General features: G+C 43.5%; 1 protein-coding gene across 5 annotated transcripts in view; it reads right to left on the minus strand.

Moving 5' to 3' along the window:
- Positions 1-16945, minus strand: part of ZDHHC14 (zDHHC palmitoyltransferase 14) — a 169545-nt gene that overhangs the window by 31218 nt on the left and 121382 nt on the right. For all 5 annotated transcript variants that reach the window (XM_075339657.1, XM_075339656.1, XM_075339655.1 and 2 more), the window contains 5 exons: positions 13457-13594; positions 8953-9001; positions 3367-3469; positions 1077-1186; positions 845-947 (listed from right to left, as the gene is read on the minus strand). In XM_075339657.1, coding sequence (XP_075195772.1) covers positions 845-947; positions 1077-1186; positions 3367-3469; positions 8953-9001; positions 13457-13594 — 503 coding nt within the window. The remainder of the gene's footprint in view (positions 1-844; positions 948-1076; positions 1187-3366; positions 3470-8952; positions 9002-13456; positions 13595-16945) is intronic.

The following is a 16945-nucleotide window of genomic DNA, read 5'->3' on the forward strand; positions in this document are numbered from 1 at the left end:
CGTCGATAGGGGGTGGCGATGCCGCCCCCCCTGGGGTCAAGCAAAGGTCCCCTGCTGTAAGAAACAGCAGGGGACATCATTTGAAAGCCGTTGCTATGGCCACGGCAATCAAATGAAGTTTAGGCCGTAAAATTACGTCCCTGGTCGTTAAGTCATGTTAAAATAGGACGTAATTTTACGGCCCGCGGTCGTGAAGGGGTTAAAGTATTTTTTTTTTTTTTTTTTTTAAATATTGGACAGAAGCAATAGCCAATTTGTCCTCAGAGGGTGGTACAGATGTAGAAGACTGTGGAGGCAAGCTACTGATGGCAGACAGGACATAACCAATGCAGCTCTGTAAATAAAACGATGGGCAGGATTTTTCTTTATTTTTTTCCAGAACGGACATCCCAATGAATATTACATTAACCTACTTATCACTTAATAGATTTGAAAAATATAAATCGAATACAATAGAAAACTAAGTAGGGGAGCAGTGATTTTAATGGCACTGTGACTGAACTCTTGAGAAGGATATGACCAGATGGAAGATAATTAAAGCCACAAGTAGAGCAGCACATCTGTGTGAGCAACACAATCCTGTCAGCAATTTATGTGTATATTTGCTCCGTTTCCTGACACTTAGCAATTAGGGATTCTTAACATGTGTTTTATAGTTGTAAAATGGCACAGCATCCCAGGATGGCCTGTCAGTCAATCCAATCTCATCATATACAACATGTCACCTTAGACTTTCCATCAGCAGAAGGGGCTTAGCTAGATTATACTTTAAACATGTGAAACCCCTTGAAATGAGGCGCAGTAATGAGCTGTCAGTTACTGAATAATACTTCGCTCATCTTACCATATTGCTCTGGGACTGAGTAGAACCATACATCGTCAATCCATTGGATGGTGCAACTGACTGCGCCATATCAGCTTCCACAATTCCTCTGCGGTCAATTAAGCTTAAGAGAAAAATAAGAAATATTTATATAGACAAAAAGGCTGGAAACCAAATTCTCCCTCCTTTAATACGGTCTACACTATGGAAGTACTAAGCATGATCTCACAGGAGGCCATTCTAGGAACTTTACCTTGGGTTCAGTGGTCCACAAAGAGCTGTGCAGCAATTAGTAAAAATATTGCCATAGCTATAAGGATTATAGTTTTCTTTGCCTCGTTTACTTGACCAGGAACCTTTAATCTGGAACAATACATTTTTTGTAGGTGTTAACAGTAATACAGAGATGTACATTTTGCATGGTCTCAGTTGATATGTATAAATCTATTCATGGAGAACGCTCTAATATTTAGTGTTTTTTTATTGTAAGTTTATTCTAGTATAAAAAATATAATCCCATAGTCTACATCTTAAAGAAATGCACAAAACATCTCTAATAATTATGCTTTGCCAAAATCCCCTATAAAGTTCAAAGGTGATGGATGGGTGGGAGAGCAAGGGCACATATACCATATTTTCCGGCGTATAAGACAACTGGGCGTATATGACGACCCCCAACTTTTCCAGTTAAAATATAGAGTTTGGGATATATCGTATATACTCAAGTGTCAGCCAACCCAAGTAATGTCCCCATTGTTTAGTAATGTCCCCTGCAGTACTGAATCCATTGTTGAATTAATAATGTCCCCTGCTGTAATGTCTACATTGTATAGTAATGTCCCCTGCTGTAATGTCCGGTGCAGTAAGGTCTCCATTGTTTAATAACATCCTTCTGCTGCTTCCCTTCTGGCCCCTATGTGCCATTGTTTACACCCCTAAAATAAATTCTCACCTCTCCTCAGTGATGGCGTCCAGTGAACGGAGCGGCCGCTGCAGGATGTCATCATGGCTTTACTACAGTTGAAGGCTTTACAGCGCCACAAAGCATTCAACTGCCGTAAAGCGCGTCCAATACACAGGGCCGCTGCTACTATCAGCGCTTTACTGCAGTTAAATGCTTTGTGGCGCCGTCAAGCATTCAAATGTAGTAAAGCCATGACAACATCCTGCAGCAGCCACTCCGTACACCAGACACTATTACGGAGGGGTCTGTGTGAAGACTGCAAGAAGCAGCTGTAGGCAGCTCAGGCACGGAGGAGAGGTGAGAATATCTTATTGTGCGTCAACACCGGCACCGTCGTACAAGACGACCCCTGACTTTTGAGAAGATGTTCAGGTGTTAAGTCATCTTATACGCCGGAAAATACGGTACATTTTATAGCCTGGCTAAATGAGTTGGCAGAAAAATTCGATATTTGTAAAATTATAAAATTTGAGCACATGAGGCCTGCAAATGATATACTGCCAAGTCTGCAGAACCTGACAAGTATGCTTTCAATAAAACAAATATTTATTAAATATTAATATTTTAATAAATAAAATGTAGTTGACACCAAGCACGACACAGCACTACAAAATAGATTGCCACTACTTGAGCAACATAATAATGGAATAGATAATCTTTAAAGCTTAAAAAAAAAAAAAAAAAAACAATTTAGATCACAGTGGCAGTTCTGGTGGTGCTAAAACCCAGCAGGTTTGGATCTCAATTAATTGAGGATTAGCTCTGTCATTAAAGGGAAACTGTCAGGTCCCTGATGCGATCTGACCTACAAGCAGGGTGATGTGTGGCCTAGAAACCCATTCTTACCCATCCCTGAGTTGTAATATTGTGTAATATGAATTTATAAAAAAAAACAAAAAAAAAAAAAAACACAATGTTTTATTACTTATATGATCCCTATGTAGAATGAGCCCCGTGGGTGTTTGCATGCTTTCCGTTGTACCGCGCTCCTGTGGGCATGATACCATAGATTTACATGAGCAACGTCACCGTCTGTTCCTTGAAATCCCACAAGTGCGCGTTTGCCATTCCCACAGCCTTGTTATCCGGGTGCTTGCTTGCTGGCTTCAGATGCGCTCTACGCATTGTCGGAACCGCAGGAGTCTTCTGAGCATGCGCAGTGTGCGTCTGAAGCAGACAGGCAAGCACCGGATAACAAGGCTGTGGAAATGGCAAGCGCGTACGTGTGGGATCTCAAGGAGCGACAGTAACCTCGCTCATGTAAATCCATGGTCTCACGCCCACAGGGACGTGATACCATGGAAAGCATGGAAACGCCCACGGGGCGATGCGACGCCCATGGGGCTAGAGCCTCTGATCGTTTACATAGGGAACATGTAAGTAATAAAACTTTTTTTTATACATTCATATTAAACAATATTACAACGCATAGATGGGTAGGAAGGGCTTACTAGGTCACACAACACCCTGCTTGTAGGTCAGAACGCATATGGGACCTGACAGGTTTCCTTTAACATCTCGATGTTACAGTGTCAAAAATTATCATGCAGTCCTAACCTAACACAATTCCCATACTTACATCTTCATTGGTAGTTTGATTTGAACTGATTAAATAAGTGTGGAAACCAGACAGGCCAACAATTGACCAAACAGAAAAGAAACACACCACAGCTTCCAGGACAGTAAAATAGGAGTTAAGGAAGATACAAGTTATTGGAGCCACACAGTAAAGCTATTTTTACTAGTAATAAAGCTTAAGAGTGTTCTCCACTACTAGGACAACCATTTCTGATTACACTTGTTTCCTTCAGTTAAAATTAAAGCCCCTGCACTCACCTCCTGTTCTGGTGTTGTTCCAGCACTGCTAGTAACCGCAGTTTACACTGCAGACACTGCATCGTCACACGAGCCCCAAGTCCAATCACTGCCAGCTTTTCTCTCCCCATCTTTGGGCCAAATTAGCATTCAACAGGAAGTGGGTGGAAGCCCGTTGATTAACTTATTTAATTCGAAGACTGGAAGAGAGAAGCCGGTGGTGACTGGACGTGGGGTTTGTGTGAGATCACAATGTCACATGAGCCCTGAACCGCACTTACCGATAGTGTTGGAACAGCACCAGTATGGGAGGCGAGTACAGGGTCTTTTATTTTACCTAGGGGAAAAACAAGAGGAATCAGAAGGTGTTGCCCTAGTAGTGGATGTCTGTCACTGCCAAAAAGCTCATTAAACGGATAATAAAAAGTTATATATGGGTCTCAAACCCAATATAAAACTTATAGAGCACTAGTATGTACAGTAACTTATCGTCTCTTCTCGCTACACTTCTTGGGAGTGTCATTGCAGGAAGCGGTGACAGCTGACAAGGGGCAGTGATGAACCCCTGCCTCCTATGTACTGCTTCTCAGTAAGTGTGCACCTCAGCGGTATGGCCATGTGCACTCATTGAGTATTTGCGGAGTTTTCATCAGTATTGGAATGGGTAAAAAATACAAAAGTAGTGCCCGTGTTTCTATTATACTTTTTCTCTGATTTTTCCACTCCTGGTTTTGGCTTACAAATACTCAATGTGTGCATATGGCCTTCGGGTGCAGGCAGCTCTCAATATGGCCACGCAAGCAATGCCAGCCAATGGAACTGCTCAGTATGGAAAATGACAGGCGTAGCCCCCATATTAATACATATGTAATAAAATGAGTTTTAAAAGGAAATCACAGCAATTAAATATATACTACTTACATTAATTTTAAAGCGGCCAAGTTCACTCTATAACTGTTTAAATCAGTTTAATTTGCTTTTTGGAGAAACTCCACCTAAAGTACAGGTAGTAATATTCCCAATACCGAAACCCCTCTATATATAATATGGTCAACAACTATTTTTCTGGCTTAATGGTAAGAGCAAAAGCTCACAAAGAACAGGAAAATATGAATATACAGTAACTTAATTAGCTGAACTGGTGATAGAAAAAGAAAATGGTATATGTGAGCAACATGATGAGATATCTATCTATATATAATATCTCAACATATTACAAACTTATGTCCATCCCTCACTTATGTTATCTTTTCATGGGACAACACTGAAGATATGACACTTTGATACAATGTAAAGTAGTCAGTGTACAGCTTGTATAATAGTGTAACTTTGGTGTACCCGCTAAATACCTCAACACACAGCCATTAATGTCTAAACTGCTGGCAACAAAAGTGAGTAAACCGCAAAGTGAAAATTGCCAAGTTTTGCCTAGTGTGAATATTTTGTGTGGCCACCATTATTTTAAAGTACTGCCTTAACTCTCTTTGGCATGAATTTCATGATTATGAATAAGGACCTCTTCTCCAAGGCGCAAGGTGGGGTATACACATGCGATGTTACATTAAAGAAGAAGATACGATTTAAGGAATTTGGTGCTGGACTTTCCTTCCTTTTTCCATGAAAATACGGTTATTGCTCTGACAAAAGCACAGTATATAAATCACCCAGTACTCCAAAAAATTAAGGTATAAAATATTTAACCCCATGTAGCCAAGAGCCACAAAATAAGCCAACATCAAATATTTAAAAATGTTTTATAACACTAACATCGCTCATTAATGGAATATTAAGTTATACAGTAATGAATAAAAAAAGGGAATTTTGTTTACTTACCGTAAATTCCTTTTCTTCTAGCTCCTATTGGGAGACCATATACATTAATATGATACAAAAAAAAAAAAAAATCAAAAAATTCATTAAACAATTTAATTTAAGACCACAAGTTCTCTATTAAATTCCCAGCCACTGGAGCAGGTCTAGAAAAAGAGGGAGTCATCCTGCAAAACTGCCTTCTACATAATAAGAAACGTATCTAAATATATTACAAAATGTTACCATTTACTCGGTTTTTCTTTGCTATTGTACATGCAAATTTTTACTCTATGCAGCAGAACTTTTTTTGTCCAGTGAAATTGTTTTAATCACACTAGGGTTTTACTAATATAATGTAATTATGGGGCCGGTTTGTTACAATGGGATAGGAGTTATATACCACTGCCTCTTACTCATTCAATAGGGTAGTAACTTTATTATAGATGCTTGACATTTGAAACACATTTGCTACAAGTGGCATGGCGAGTGCTGTCTGCATTGCACTTTAAAGAATAAAGTAATCAGAAGATTATGGAGCCGGATTTTATTCAAATTTATTTCTACATGCTGTGGCAGAGCGCTTCCGGGCTCCAAGTGGATGAACAATGTCCAATGTGATTAGCTGGTACTACTATATATTTAGGTAGGATGCTGAGCATGTGCACTCAACTTTTGTGGTCGACCATGGAGAAGCCTGTACGGAATGGAACCTGCCGTGTTACACTGCTGTATGGTCTTGGCCACTGTGCTGCAGCTCAGCTGGAGTGTTAGCAATCTTCATGTAGCGAATCAATTTTTTTTTTTCGGATCCTCAGAATTCTTTGCCATGAGGTGCCATGTTGAACTTCCAGTGACCAGTATGACAAAGTTTATGAGCAATAACAAAATATAACACCTGCTCCCCATTCACACTTGAGACCTTATAACTAGTGACGAACGAACCCCCACAATGTTCAGTAACGGGAGCTTAGCCCGAATGTTTTGTAAAGTCCATGCTCAAAGTCGGAGATAACAAAAACTTGCGTCCGAAACCCCGAGCTTGGACTTTACCGCTATGAGATGGGGCTGTAAAATAAAGAATATAGTTAATAAACATTGTCGTTATACTTACAGGTCCCACGACACATCCTGCAGACTGTCACCCGGCCGCTTTTGCTTCCGGGTTCGATCATTAACTTCTGTTGGTATTCACTGCACTACTCGTCACTCGGCAGTCTTCGGCCATGTTCGCGGTGATGTCAGGGTTCACCCGAGTCCATGGCTTAGCCATGGATCAATTGAACTTTTACTGTCACTGTGCAAGTCTCGCATTGGTATCACCGAGCACGGCGCACACTCTCCTTACAGAAGTGGGTAGGCTGCATGTATTTCGTCTGAGGGGTTTTTTTTTGGGTAATAAAGATGGAGTCCTTAATGTCTTCTGTTTTATTTCTAATAAAATATTATTTTCTCTGTGTGCGGTTTTATTTTACTGTTAAAATAACAGAATCACAGACGCTGTCTCAGAGTGGTCATCTGATTGGATGCTTGAGTAACCTGAAACCAGCCCATATATTCTCGCATCTAGAAGGTATGGGCAGATTCCAGGTTACTCCAAAAGCCAATCACAGACGCTCATTCTGCGTGACAGCGTCTGTGATTGGCTGTTGGGTTCCTCACACAGTAGTGTAAAAAATATATAAAAAAAAAAATTGACATAGCGCTCCATGGTATTTTTGATTCTCAGTGCAGATGAAGCCGACGGCTACGGGCTGCCACCCCCATCTGCCTATCAATGAAAATACAGGGAGGCCAATTATTAATTTTTTTTTTAGAATTTAAAAAAATAAAAATATAAAAAAAGTGGGCTCCTGCCGTATTTTGATCGCCAGTTAGGTAAAACCAGGCAGCTAGGGGATGGGATTCTCAGCGTGGTAATACAGAATAAGGTCTCCAGCACTCCAAACGGTTTAACCTTAAACTATTTATTGAAATCCGTTTAAAAAAAGTCCCAAAATCATGATCACAGTGGGGGGAAAGGGGGGGGGCACATCAAAGGAAATCCGACATGGTTCGGCTAATAGCGCCTTACTCCAGGATAGATCAATTTTCCTTTTCTCAGCGTGGTAAGGCCCAAGCCTTCTGTGCCCCCATGCTAAAAACCACAGGACACAGCCACCACTGAAAATGGTGCATTGTTTATCGCCATTTCCAGGCGCTTTACCCGGCTTGTCCAGCGGCTTTGATGACTGTGGCACGCTAGGTAATAAAAGGGTTAATACCAGCTTTGTGTTCTCAGCTGGTACTAAGCTCGAAATTCATGATGTCACGCCTAATTAAACATGGCCAACATGAATTTCTAGTAAACAGTTAAAAAAAAAAAAAAAAAAAATATTTTTTTTTATTAGATAGAAAACAGAAAGACCATTTAGAGACTCCATCTTTATTATAAAAAAATCCTTAGTCAGACGTGGTCAACAGGAAGAGCAATGTCATCTCTGATTCATCGCTCTGTACAGACAAGCATTATAGAGAACCAGAAAGAAGAGAGCAATGTCAGCTCTGTTTCATCACTCTCTACAGACAAGTGTCTCTACAGAGCGAGAAGCAGGCTGACAGTGAGGGTATGATTCCACTTGAGTATGCGAGTCTCACATCGGTATCACCTGCCACAGCGCAGGAGATACATGCAGCCGACCCGCTCCTGTAAGGAGAGAGTGTGCCGTGCCAGGTGATACCGATGTGAGACTCGCACAGTAACAGTCAAAATTAAATCGAGTGCATGGCTCATGGATTCGGGTGAACCCTGAAATCACCGCGAACATGGCCGAAAACTACTGAGTGGTGAGCAGTGCAGTGAATACAGACAGACGTTAATGATCGGACCCAGAAGCAGAAGCAGCCAGGTGACAACGGCTGAGCGAGTCTCCAGGACGCGTCGTGGGACCGATAAGTATAATCATAATTTTTTTTTACTAATGTGCTTTGTTTTTTCACAGCCCCTGGATACGAACTAACACGAGTTTCCCCAGGAAAACTCGTGTTCGGGACAGTGTGCACGAACAACATGTGTTCGGTACGGACCCTGAACTTGAACTTTACAGATTGGGTTCGCCCATCACTACTTATAACACTAATGAGTCACATGGCACAAGGGAGGGAAAATGGCCAATCAGCACAATTTGGTCATTTTCATTTAGGGGGGTACTCACTTATGTTGCCAGTAGTTTAGACTATAGGCTGTTTTTTGAGTTAGAGGGCACACAAAATTTACTCTAATACCAGCTGACTAGTTTACATTGTGTATCAAAGCGTCATATGTTCTGTGAGGTCCCATGAAAAGATATAATAAAATATTTACAAAAACATGAGGGGTGTACTCACTTTTGTGACATACTGTATGTATATCAGAAATAGAAACCCGAACCATAAAAGCCAAGGAATGCATCTTCCACACATTGGAAATGCAAGCCAATGAAATGTAACATTTTTTTGACTCTTCAAACAAAAAGGTAAACTTTATTACAAGTTAGGTGGTGAGATCTCTTATAAAGGATATCTGGCAGGGCTGTCCTTTAAGGCATTAAGAAATCCTGATTGCTGAGAGCCTAGAATATATATATAAAAAAAAAGTTTAACAAATTAGCAGTGCAAATTTAGTAGATGTAAATCCTAGGTGTCAAAGAATTATGAACAGGTTGTGAGTCTACCCCGTCCAATACTTCATAGCTACAAAATGTGATTTTTAGTTGATGTGAACCATAGTGTGGATTTTTATTATTTAGCAGCCCAACCACAATCTTTATCCTTAACCCTTTAGACCTCTCTGAAGCAGAGACGCGTACACCTGGATGACTGGAAGGGCCGGGCATCCAGATCAGCGGTCACGGGAATGTCAGTGGTCACCGCTGGTGATGTTGCATTAAATAGCATGTTAGCATGCCCCTGTGGGCGTGCTACCATGCTAAGAGGGCAGAATGGTTACTAGAGATGGGGAGACAGAAAGCGCAAATAGGGTCTTACCCGATATAACTTGAATGATAAGGAGAAAAAATATATACACTCACCTGATATGGTTGTGCAAGTCACAACTCCTTAGATCGCTTATGAGTGTCAGCAAGGTTAAAAGCAGCGGCCCCGAAAAATAGAAGTATATGGAAAAGGGGGGAAAAACGGGTTTAAACCGCGCTAAAAACCACAATGCAGGATTAATGAAGAAGTTTCTTTTTTATTGCAGCATTCCAACGCGTTTCGGAGACAAGGACCGTCTCCTTCCTCAGGGAAAAAAAGAATCATATACATGTCTACAGCCTGCTGCTTTATAATAGAATACAAGCTGCCACGTTAACAGACATGACGTCATCCACCCACTTAATTGCAGGGCAATGACTCATGGACACGTGGAGAAGATGCAGAGAAAAAAAGAAAAAAGAAAAGAAATGTTTAGGGAAGTTTTGTAAAACTGTTTTAAAAGTCCAAGTTATTGGTTAATATCCCATCCCTATCTCTACTAAGCCTATCAGATGCTTTGGAGCAATAGTGTGGTGGTTAATTCCTCCGCATATCAGTATCTGCCCACAGGTTCTACCTTTCAATCTCCTTTCTTCCCCCTTTTTTTCTTTTTATCCAAATCATGTCTACAATTTTATATATGTTGATAAATGAACCACAAAAAGTTTTTTAATAATTTTTATTTGTATTTCATGATGATCATTTGTATTTTTGCGATGTTTAATATACCAAAATGTGATTCCTTTTTTCTTTTCTTTTTTCTTTTTTTCTCTGCATCTTCTCCACGTGTCCATGAGTCATTGCCCTGCAATTAAGTGGGTGGATGACGTCATGTCTGTTAACGTGGCAGCTTGTATTCTATTATAAAGCAGCAGGCTGTAGACATGTATATGATTCTTTTTTTCCCTGAGGAAGGAGACGGTCCTTGTCTCCGAAACGCGTTGGAATGCTGCAATAAAAAAGAAACTTCTTCATTAATCCTGCATTGTGGTTTTTAGCGCGGTTTAAACCCGTTTTCCCCCCTTTTCCATATAAGAGGGCAGAATGAGCACAGGAACTAACGCCCTTGCGACTAGTCCCCACGCTCATTAGCATGTGAAAAGATCTTTAGAAACACGTTGGCTAAAGATCTCTTCATCTATGCTACTAGTAACAGGGACAGTTAGGCAGGGATTGGCAATATGCAATATGACCTGACAGGTTCCCTTTAAGATTCTTATGAAACATGATTTGGGTCACAAAAAAGGATAAGAACCCTTTTTTTTTTTAACACAGAAAAAATAAATAAATATAGGGCAATATAAGCAGAAAATGACGCTTCTACAAGTAAATATTCAGCCCATCAACTACAGTCCATCTTCCTGACGCTATGTACTGTATTTTTCGGGCTATAAGACGCACCGGACTATAAGACGCACCCTGGTTTTAGAGGAGGAAAATGGGAAAATAAAACTTTAAGCAAAAAATGTGGTCATGACACACTGTTATGGGCCGAGGATCTGCTGCTGACACTGTTATGGGGGTAATGTCCCCAAATTCTCTACTAAGGTACCCCATCCTGGTAATGATCCTCCTGCCTTGTATATGATCCTGCTATAAACCCCCATCCATCCTGTTCACATACCCCCCCATCCAGCCTGTTCACATACCCCCCCATCCAGCCTGTTCACATACCCCCCCCCCATCCAGCCTGTTCACATACCCCCCCCATCCAGCCTGTTCACAAACCCCCCCCCCCCCCCCCATCCAGCCTGTTCACATACCCCCCCCATCCAGCCTGTTCACATACCCCCCCCCCCATCCAGCCTGTTCACATACCCCCCCCCATCCAGCCTGTTCACATACCCCCCCCCCCCCATCCAGCCTGTTCACATACCCCCCCCATCCAGCCTGTTCACAAAACCCCCCCCCCCCCCCCCATCCAGCCTGTTCACATACCCCCCCCATCCAGCCTGTTCACATACCCCCCCCCCCCCATCCAGCCTGTTCACATACCCCCCCCCCCCCATCCAGCCTGTTCACATACCCCCCCCCCCCATCCAGCCTGTTCACATACCCCCCCCCCCCATCCAGCCTGTTCACATATCCCCCCCCCATCCAGCCTGTTCACATACCCCCCCCATCCATCCAGCCTGTTCACATACCCCCCCCCCATCCAGCCTGATCACATACCCCCCCCCATCCAGCCTGTTCACATACCCCCCCCATCCAGCCTATTCACATACCCCCCCCCCCCATCCAGCCTGTTCACATACCCCCCCCCCCATCCAGCCTGTTCACATACCCCCCCCCCCCCATCCAGCCTGTTCACATACACCCCCCCCCCCCCCCCATCCAGCCTGTTCACATATCCCCCCCCCCCATCCAGCCTGTTCACATACCCCCCCCATCCATCCAGCCTGTTCACATACCCCCCCCCATCCAGCCTGTTCACATACCCCCCCCATCCAGCCTGTTCACATACCCCCCCCATCCAGCCTGTTCACATACCCCCCCCATCCAGCCTGCTCATATACTCCCATCCTGCTATATGCCCCCATCGTGCTCATATACCATCCTGGTATATGGCCTGTATCCTATAGCACAGAGAAAAAAATAAAACGTTTATACTCACCTTTTCTTCACTCCCTGCAGCACCGATCACATCTTCCTCTCTGGCACGCTGATCTGTGTGTGTGGAGCCGTTCCCCTGCTGCATCGCGATGTCTTCCTGTCTGTGCCGATCAGCTGACCGGCACAGCACAGATCAGCTGACCGGCACAGCACAGATCAGCTGACCGGCACAGCACAGATCAGCTGACCGGCACAGCACAGATCAGCTGACCGGCACAGCACAGATCAGCTGACCGGCACAGCACAGATCAGCTGACCGGCACAGCACAGATCAGCTGACCGGCACAGCACAGATCAGCTGACCGGCACAGCACAGATCAGCTGACCGGCACAGCACAGATCAGCTGACCGGCACAGCACAGATCAGCTGACCGGCACAGCACAGATCAGCTGACCGGCACAGCACAGATCAGCTGACCGGCACAGCACAGATCAGCTGACCGGCACAGCACAGATCAGCTGACCGGCACAGCACAGATCAGCTGACCGGCACAGCACAGATCAGCTGACCGGCACAGACAGTAATACATCGCGTGCAGCAGGGGGGCGGCTCCACACACGGGGACGGGTGAGTGTACTGATTCACTGCACCCCGCGCTGGTAATGACGCGCGGGGAGCAGTGAATACAGCCGCACATGATCACTCCAGGCTGTAATTGCAGGGGTGATCATGCGGCCGGCTCTTTGCTATGCGCGCGTCCCGCTCGTCCTCCCGCCCACCTGTCAGTGCCAGCTTCAGCGCTGAGAGATGGGCGGGAGGATGGGCGTGCATATGTAATGAGCGGGCCCACGTGGTCACGGCAGGCGCTGCTGCTGCCTGCTCGTGCCCCCGATGACCCGCAGCACCCTCATTCCCAGCCGCAGCCCTATAGTCAGACCATAAGACGCACCCCCAACTTTCCCCCAACATTTGGGGGAAAAAAAGTGCGTCTTATGGTCCGAAAAATACAGTATCTATAGTCACATCATTGGTATATGGCAACTGTAATTTTACATTGTTTGGAAACAATTGTATTATACATAAAGCATTAAGCACTGAGTTCTGAGCATAAAATAATGACAATTACATAAGTCAGTCATATTGGGTGTTGACTACATTAAAATAAATTAAAAATTCATTAGTACTTTAAAGAAAAGTAGGTCAACTGGCTCAACTCTACTGTTAAAACACAATGCTCTAATCAGAGGGATACAAGTTAAAGAGGCAAAACCCATACACTTCTTCAAGAAACAGAATAAAACTTAAGATCCAGAGAGATTAATGAAGTTATGGAATGAATCCTACAAGGTTGGAGAAATCAACTGCTGCTCTTAGTATCGTTCTATACTAGTGGTACCAAAATACCATGCAAGCTTCCACATGCAACTAAATAAAATCCACTAAAATTTGAGATGAAAGATACAAATAAACCAAAACATGGCTTCCTCCGCATACTTACGAAGTATAACGTGCGTGATAACGAATGCAAATATAAAGACTGTCAGAAATGACAGCGATAAAATGAACATGTAAAAAAATCTGTAGTTTCTTTTCCCCACGCAGTTTCCCACCCAGGGACAGTGGTGATCAAAGCGCTCTGAAATGAGAGGCAAAAACAAAAGATATATATGGCATAGAATTAATCATATATCTAAGAAATAACATGCATGAATGCAAACGTGATCATGACAGTTACTAAAAGCGTCATAGTGCAGAAAGTGGCAACTACCAATGTATTAGAAACAGCTCCATTGTGCTACAACTGCTCACACATCCATAGTTCGTGAAGTGAAAAATACTTTTTAAACTTTTTTTTTGTATATGTAACTCCTGCACCAAAATATCGACAGAATTAATAAAATGGTGAGTGGTGGTTCCTGGTTTACAACAACTTCTCAAAATTGCCAAGCGAATAAAAGTCTCGAAGTCTATATCCATGTGGTAAAGTGCAATAGTTTTAGGCATGTGTAGAAACCTGTTGCAGAATAAGATTGCTTAAAAAAATAAAAATAAAAATGTAAGAACATTTTTTTTTAAACAATATTGCAAGGTGAAACAACAAGAGAAAAATGTTAAAATCAAAATCAACATTTGTTATGAGCACCCTGTGACTGTAAAAGAGGATCAATTCTCCTAGGTACATTTGTAGTGTCAGGGATTTTGTAGGATTATATTCAGATAAATAGGTAACCAACTATAACAAGAGATAATTATCATTTTCATATATATAGGGTAAAAGTCATTAATCGGTGTAGGAGGCTTAAAACTGGGCGAGTAACAGCCACACTCAGATACAAAGGTGAAGTTGTGTTGAACATTTTTAGGTCACAGGACAAGAATTGCAGACCGAGCACAGCAACAAAACAAAAGGCAGTTATACTGCATCAGCAAGGCGTCTCCCAGGCAAAGATTTCCCAAGAGGCTGGAGAGTCAAGATGTTCAAGCTGTTCTGAAGAAGCACCTAGAAATGAGCATAGTTGAGGACCGTAAACACGGTGACCCCTATTCATTAAGACAGGCGTTGTTCCCACTGAACTCTGAGAAGTTGCTGGAGTCAGAAGCTCCTAATTTATTAAGAGGCACAAGCAAAAAAAAAAAAATAAACAAGGAGCATGAGATGTGACTGGTGTGTGAGAGCAGGCAGGGACATCAGTATGTATAGAATCAGCGTGATAGTGCCAGTACAGCACTGGCTTTAGGTTAGACAGGAAAATCCTGGCTATTGGTGCACTTCAAATATTTATTACATTTTGTTAATTAATAAAAAAAATAAACAAACTATTAACACTACTAGTTTACTCACTTTGCAGCATTCTTTCCCCACACCGGCCTTAAACTTTGCACAGTATACATGCAGTAGTACTAAAGTTTGTGAACCTTTCAGAATTTTCCATATTGTAGCAGAAACTTGGCCTAAAACTACAACAGATTTTCACTTGAGTCCTAAAAGACCAAATCAAACAAGCAAGTCAAAAGTATTTGACTTCTGAGGAAAAAAAAAAAAAAAATATAAATCTAAATAAATATATATATATATACCGTATTTTTCGCTTTATAAGACGCACCGGATTATAAGACGCACCCCCAAATTTGGTGAAGGAATAGAGAATTTTTTTTAATAAATGGGGTCCGTCTAATAATGCCAGTGTCTGTCTAACAAATCATATAGAGTATATGTCCCTCATAGCCCCCATCCTAAAATTAGCCCCCTTAATCTGGATATGGCCACCTTATATTGAATATAGCCCCCTGTGGCTGGCACACGTCCCCCAGTGATGCAACATGCCCCCTGTGGCTGGCACAAACTGGCCCCCTGTGGCTGGCACACACGCTACCCCCTGTGGCTGGCACACACGCTGCCCCCTGTGGCTGGCACACACGCTGGCCCCTGTGGCCGGCACACACGCTGGCCCCTGTGGCCGGCACACACGCTGCCCCCTGTGGCCGGCACACACGCTGGCCCCTGTGGCCGGCACACACGCTGGCCCCTGTGGCCGGCACACACGCTGGCCCCTGTGGCCGGCACACACGCTGGCCCCTGTGGCCGGCACACACGCTGGCCCCTGTGGCCGGCACACACGCTGGCCCCTGTGGCCGGCACACACGCTGGCCCCTGTGGCCGGCACACACGCTGGCCCCTGTGGCCGGCACACACGCTGGCCCCTGTGGCCGGCACACACGCTGGCCCCTGTGGCCGGCACACACGCTGGCCCCTGTGGCCGGCACACACGCTGGCCCCTGTGGCTGGCACACACGCTGGCCCCTGTGGCTGGCACACACGCTGGCCCCTGTGGCTGGCACACACGCTGGCCCCTGTGGCTGGCACACACGCTGGCCCCTGTGGCCGGCACACACGCTGACCCATGCTGCTGCTTTTAGTAAAATAAACTCTTTCCTTACCTTCTCCAGCGCTGTGCTCCCTCGTGTACCCCTCCTCAGGGTTGAACTCCGGCCTCCTGCATTTCCTGGTTCACAGTCCCCGTCATGTGATCGGCACAGCAGTGTGTTATCTCTGCATGCCTGATCATAGCGGCAGGAGGGAGACGGCAGATGCTGGAGGAGGTGAGTAAGGAGTTTATTATTTTACTATGGGTAGCAGCATGGGGGCCATAGATAACACAGGGGGAGGGGGCATTTGTGAGCAAAGGGAAGCACGGGCAGATATAATATGCACAGCTCCCCCAGCCCATCACCGCGGTGCAATTTCAGCACCACAGGGGTGGACAGCAGCTGTGCATATTATATGAGCGGGTGCAGGAGATCAAACGCTGCCGCCCTCAGCTTCACAAGTCTATACCAGCCTCCACCAGCTCCCCCAGCACCGCTCCAGAGCGGCCCCACCTCCCCTGGACCCTGCAGTATATAATCCGTATATTCGGTTTATAAGACGCACCCCCTACTTTCCCCCAAAATTTGGGGGAACAAAAGTGCGTCTTATAAAGCGAAAAATACGGTATATATATATATATATATATATATATATATATATATATATATATATGTTTATATATATTTATTATAATATATACCCCAAAAACTATATACCGTATTTTTCGCTTTATAAGACACACTTTTGTTCCCCCAAATTTTGGGGGAAAGTAGGGTGTGCGTCTTATAAACCAAACATACGGGGGGGGTACATATACACACACACATACTAATAAATTATATATATATATATATATATATATATATATATATATATATATATATTATATGTGTGTGTGTATTATATATATATCTCTCTCTATATATTATATTATGTGTGTATGTGTGTATGTGTATATATATATTACTACCGTCCAGTAAGCCTGACATCAGTAGTATGCAAAGTTTTTGAGGGCATTTTATGGGATGACATGCAAAAATATGTTGCAGAAAATAATATAATAACTGACAGACAGCATGGATTCATGAAAGATAAGTCGTGTCTAACCAACCTGTTGGG

Source organism: Anomaloglossus baeobatrachus, chromosome 3 (assembly GCF_048569485.1).
Source record: "Anomaloglossus baeobatrachus isolate aAnoBae1 chromosome 3, aAnoBae1.hap1, whole genome shotgun sequence".
Taxonomy (NCBI): domain Eukaryota; kingdom Metazoa; phylum Chordata; class Amphibia; order Anura; family Aromobatidae; genus Anomaloglossus; species Anomaloglossus baeobatrachus.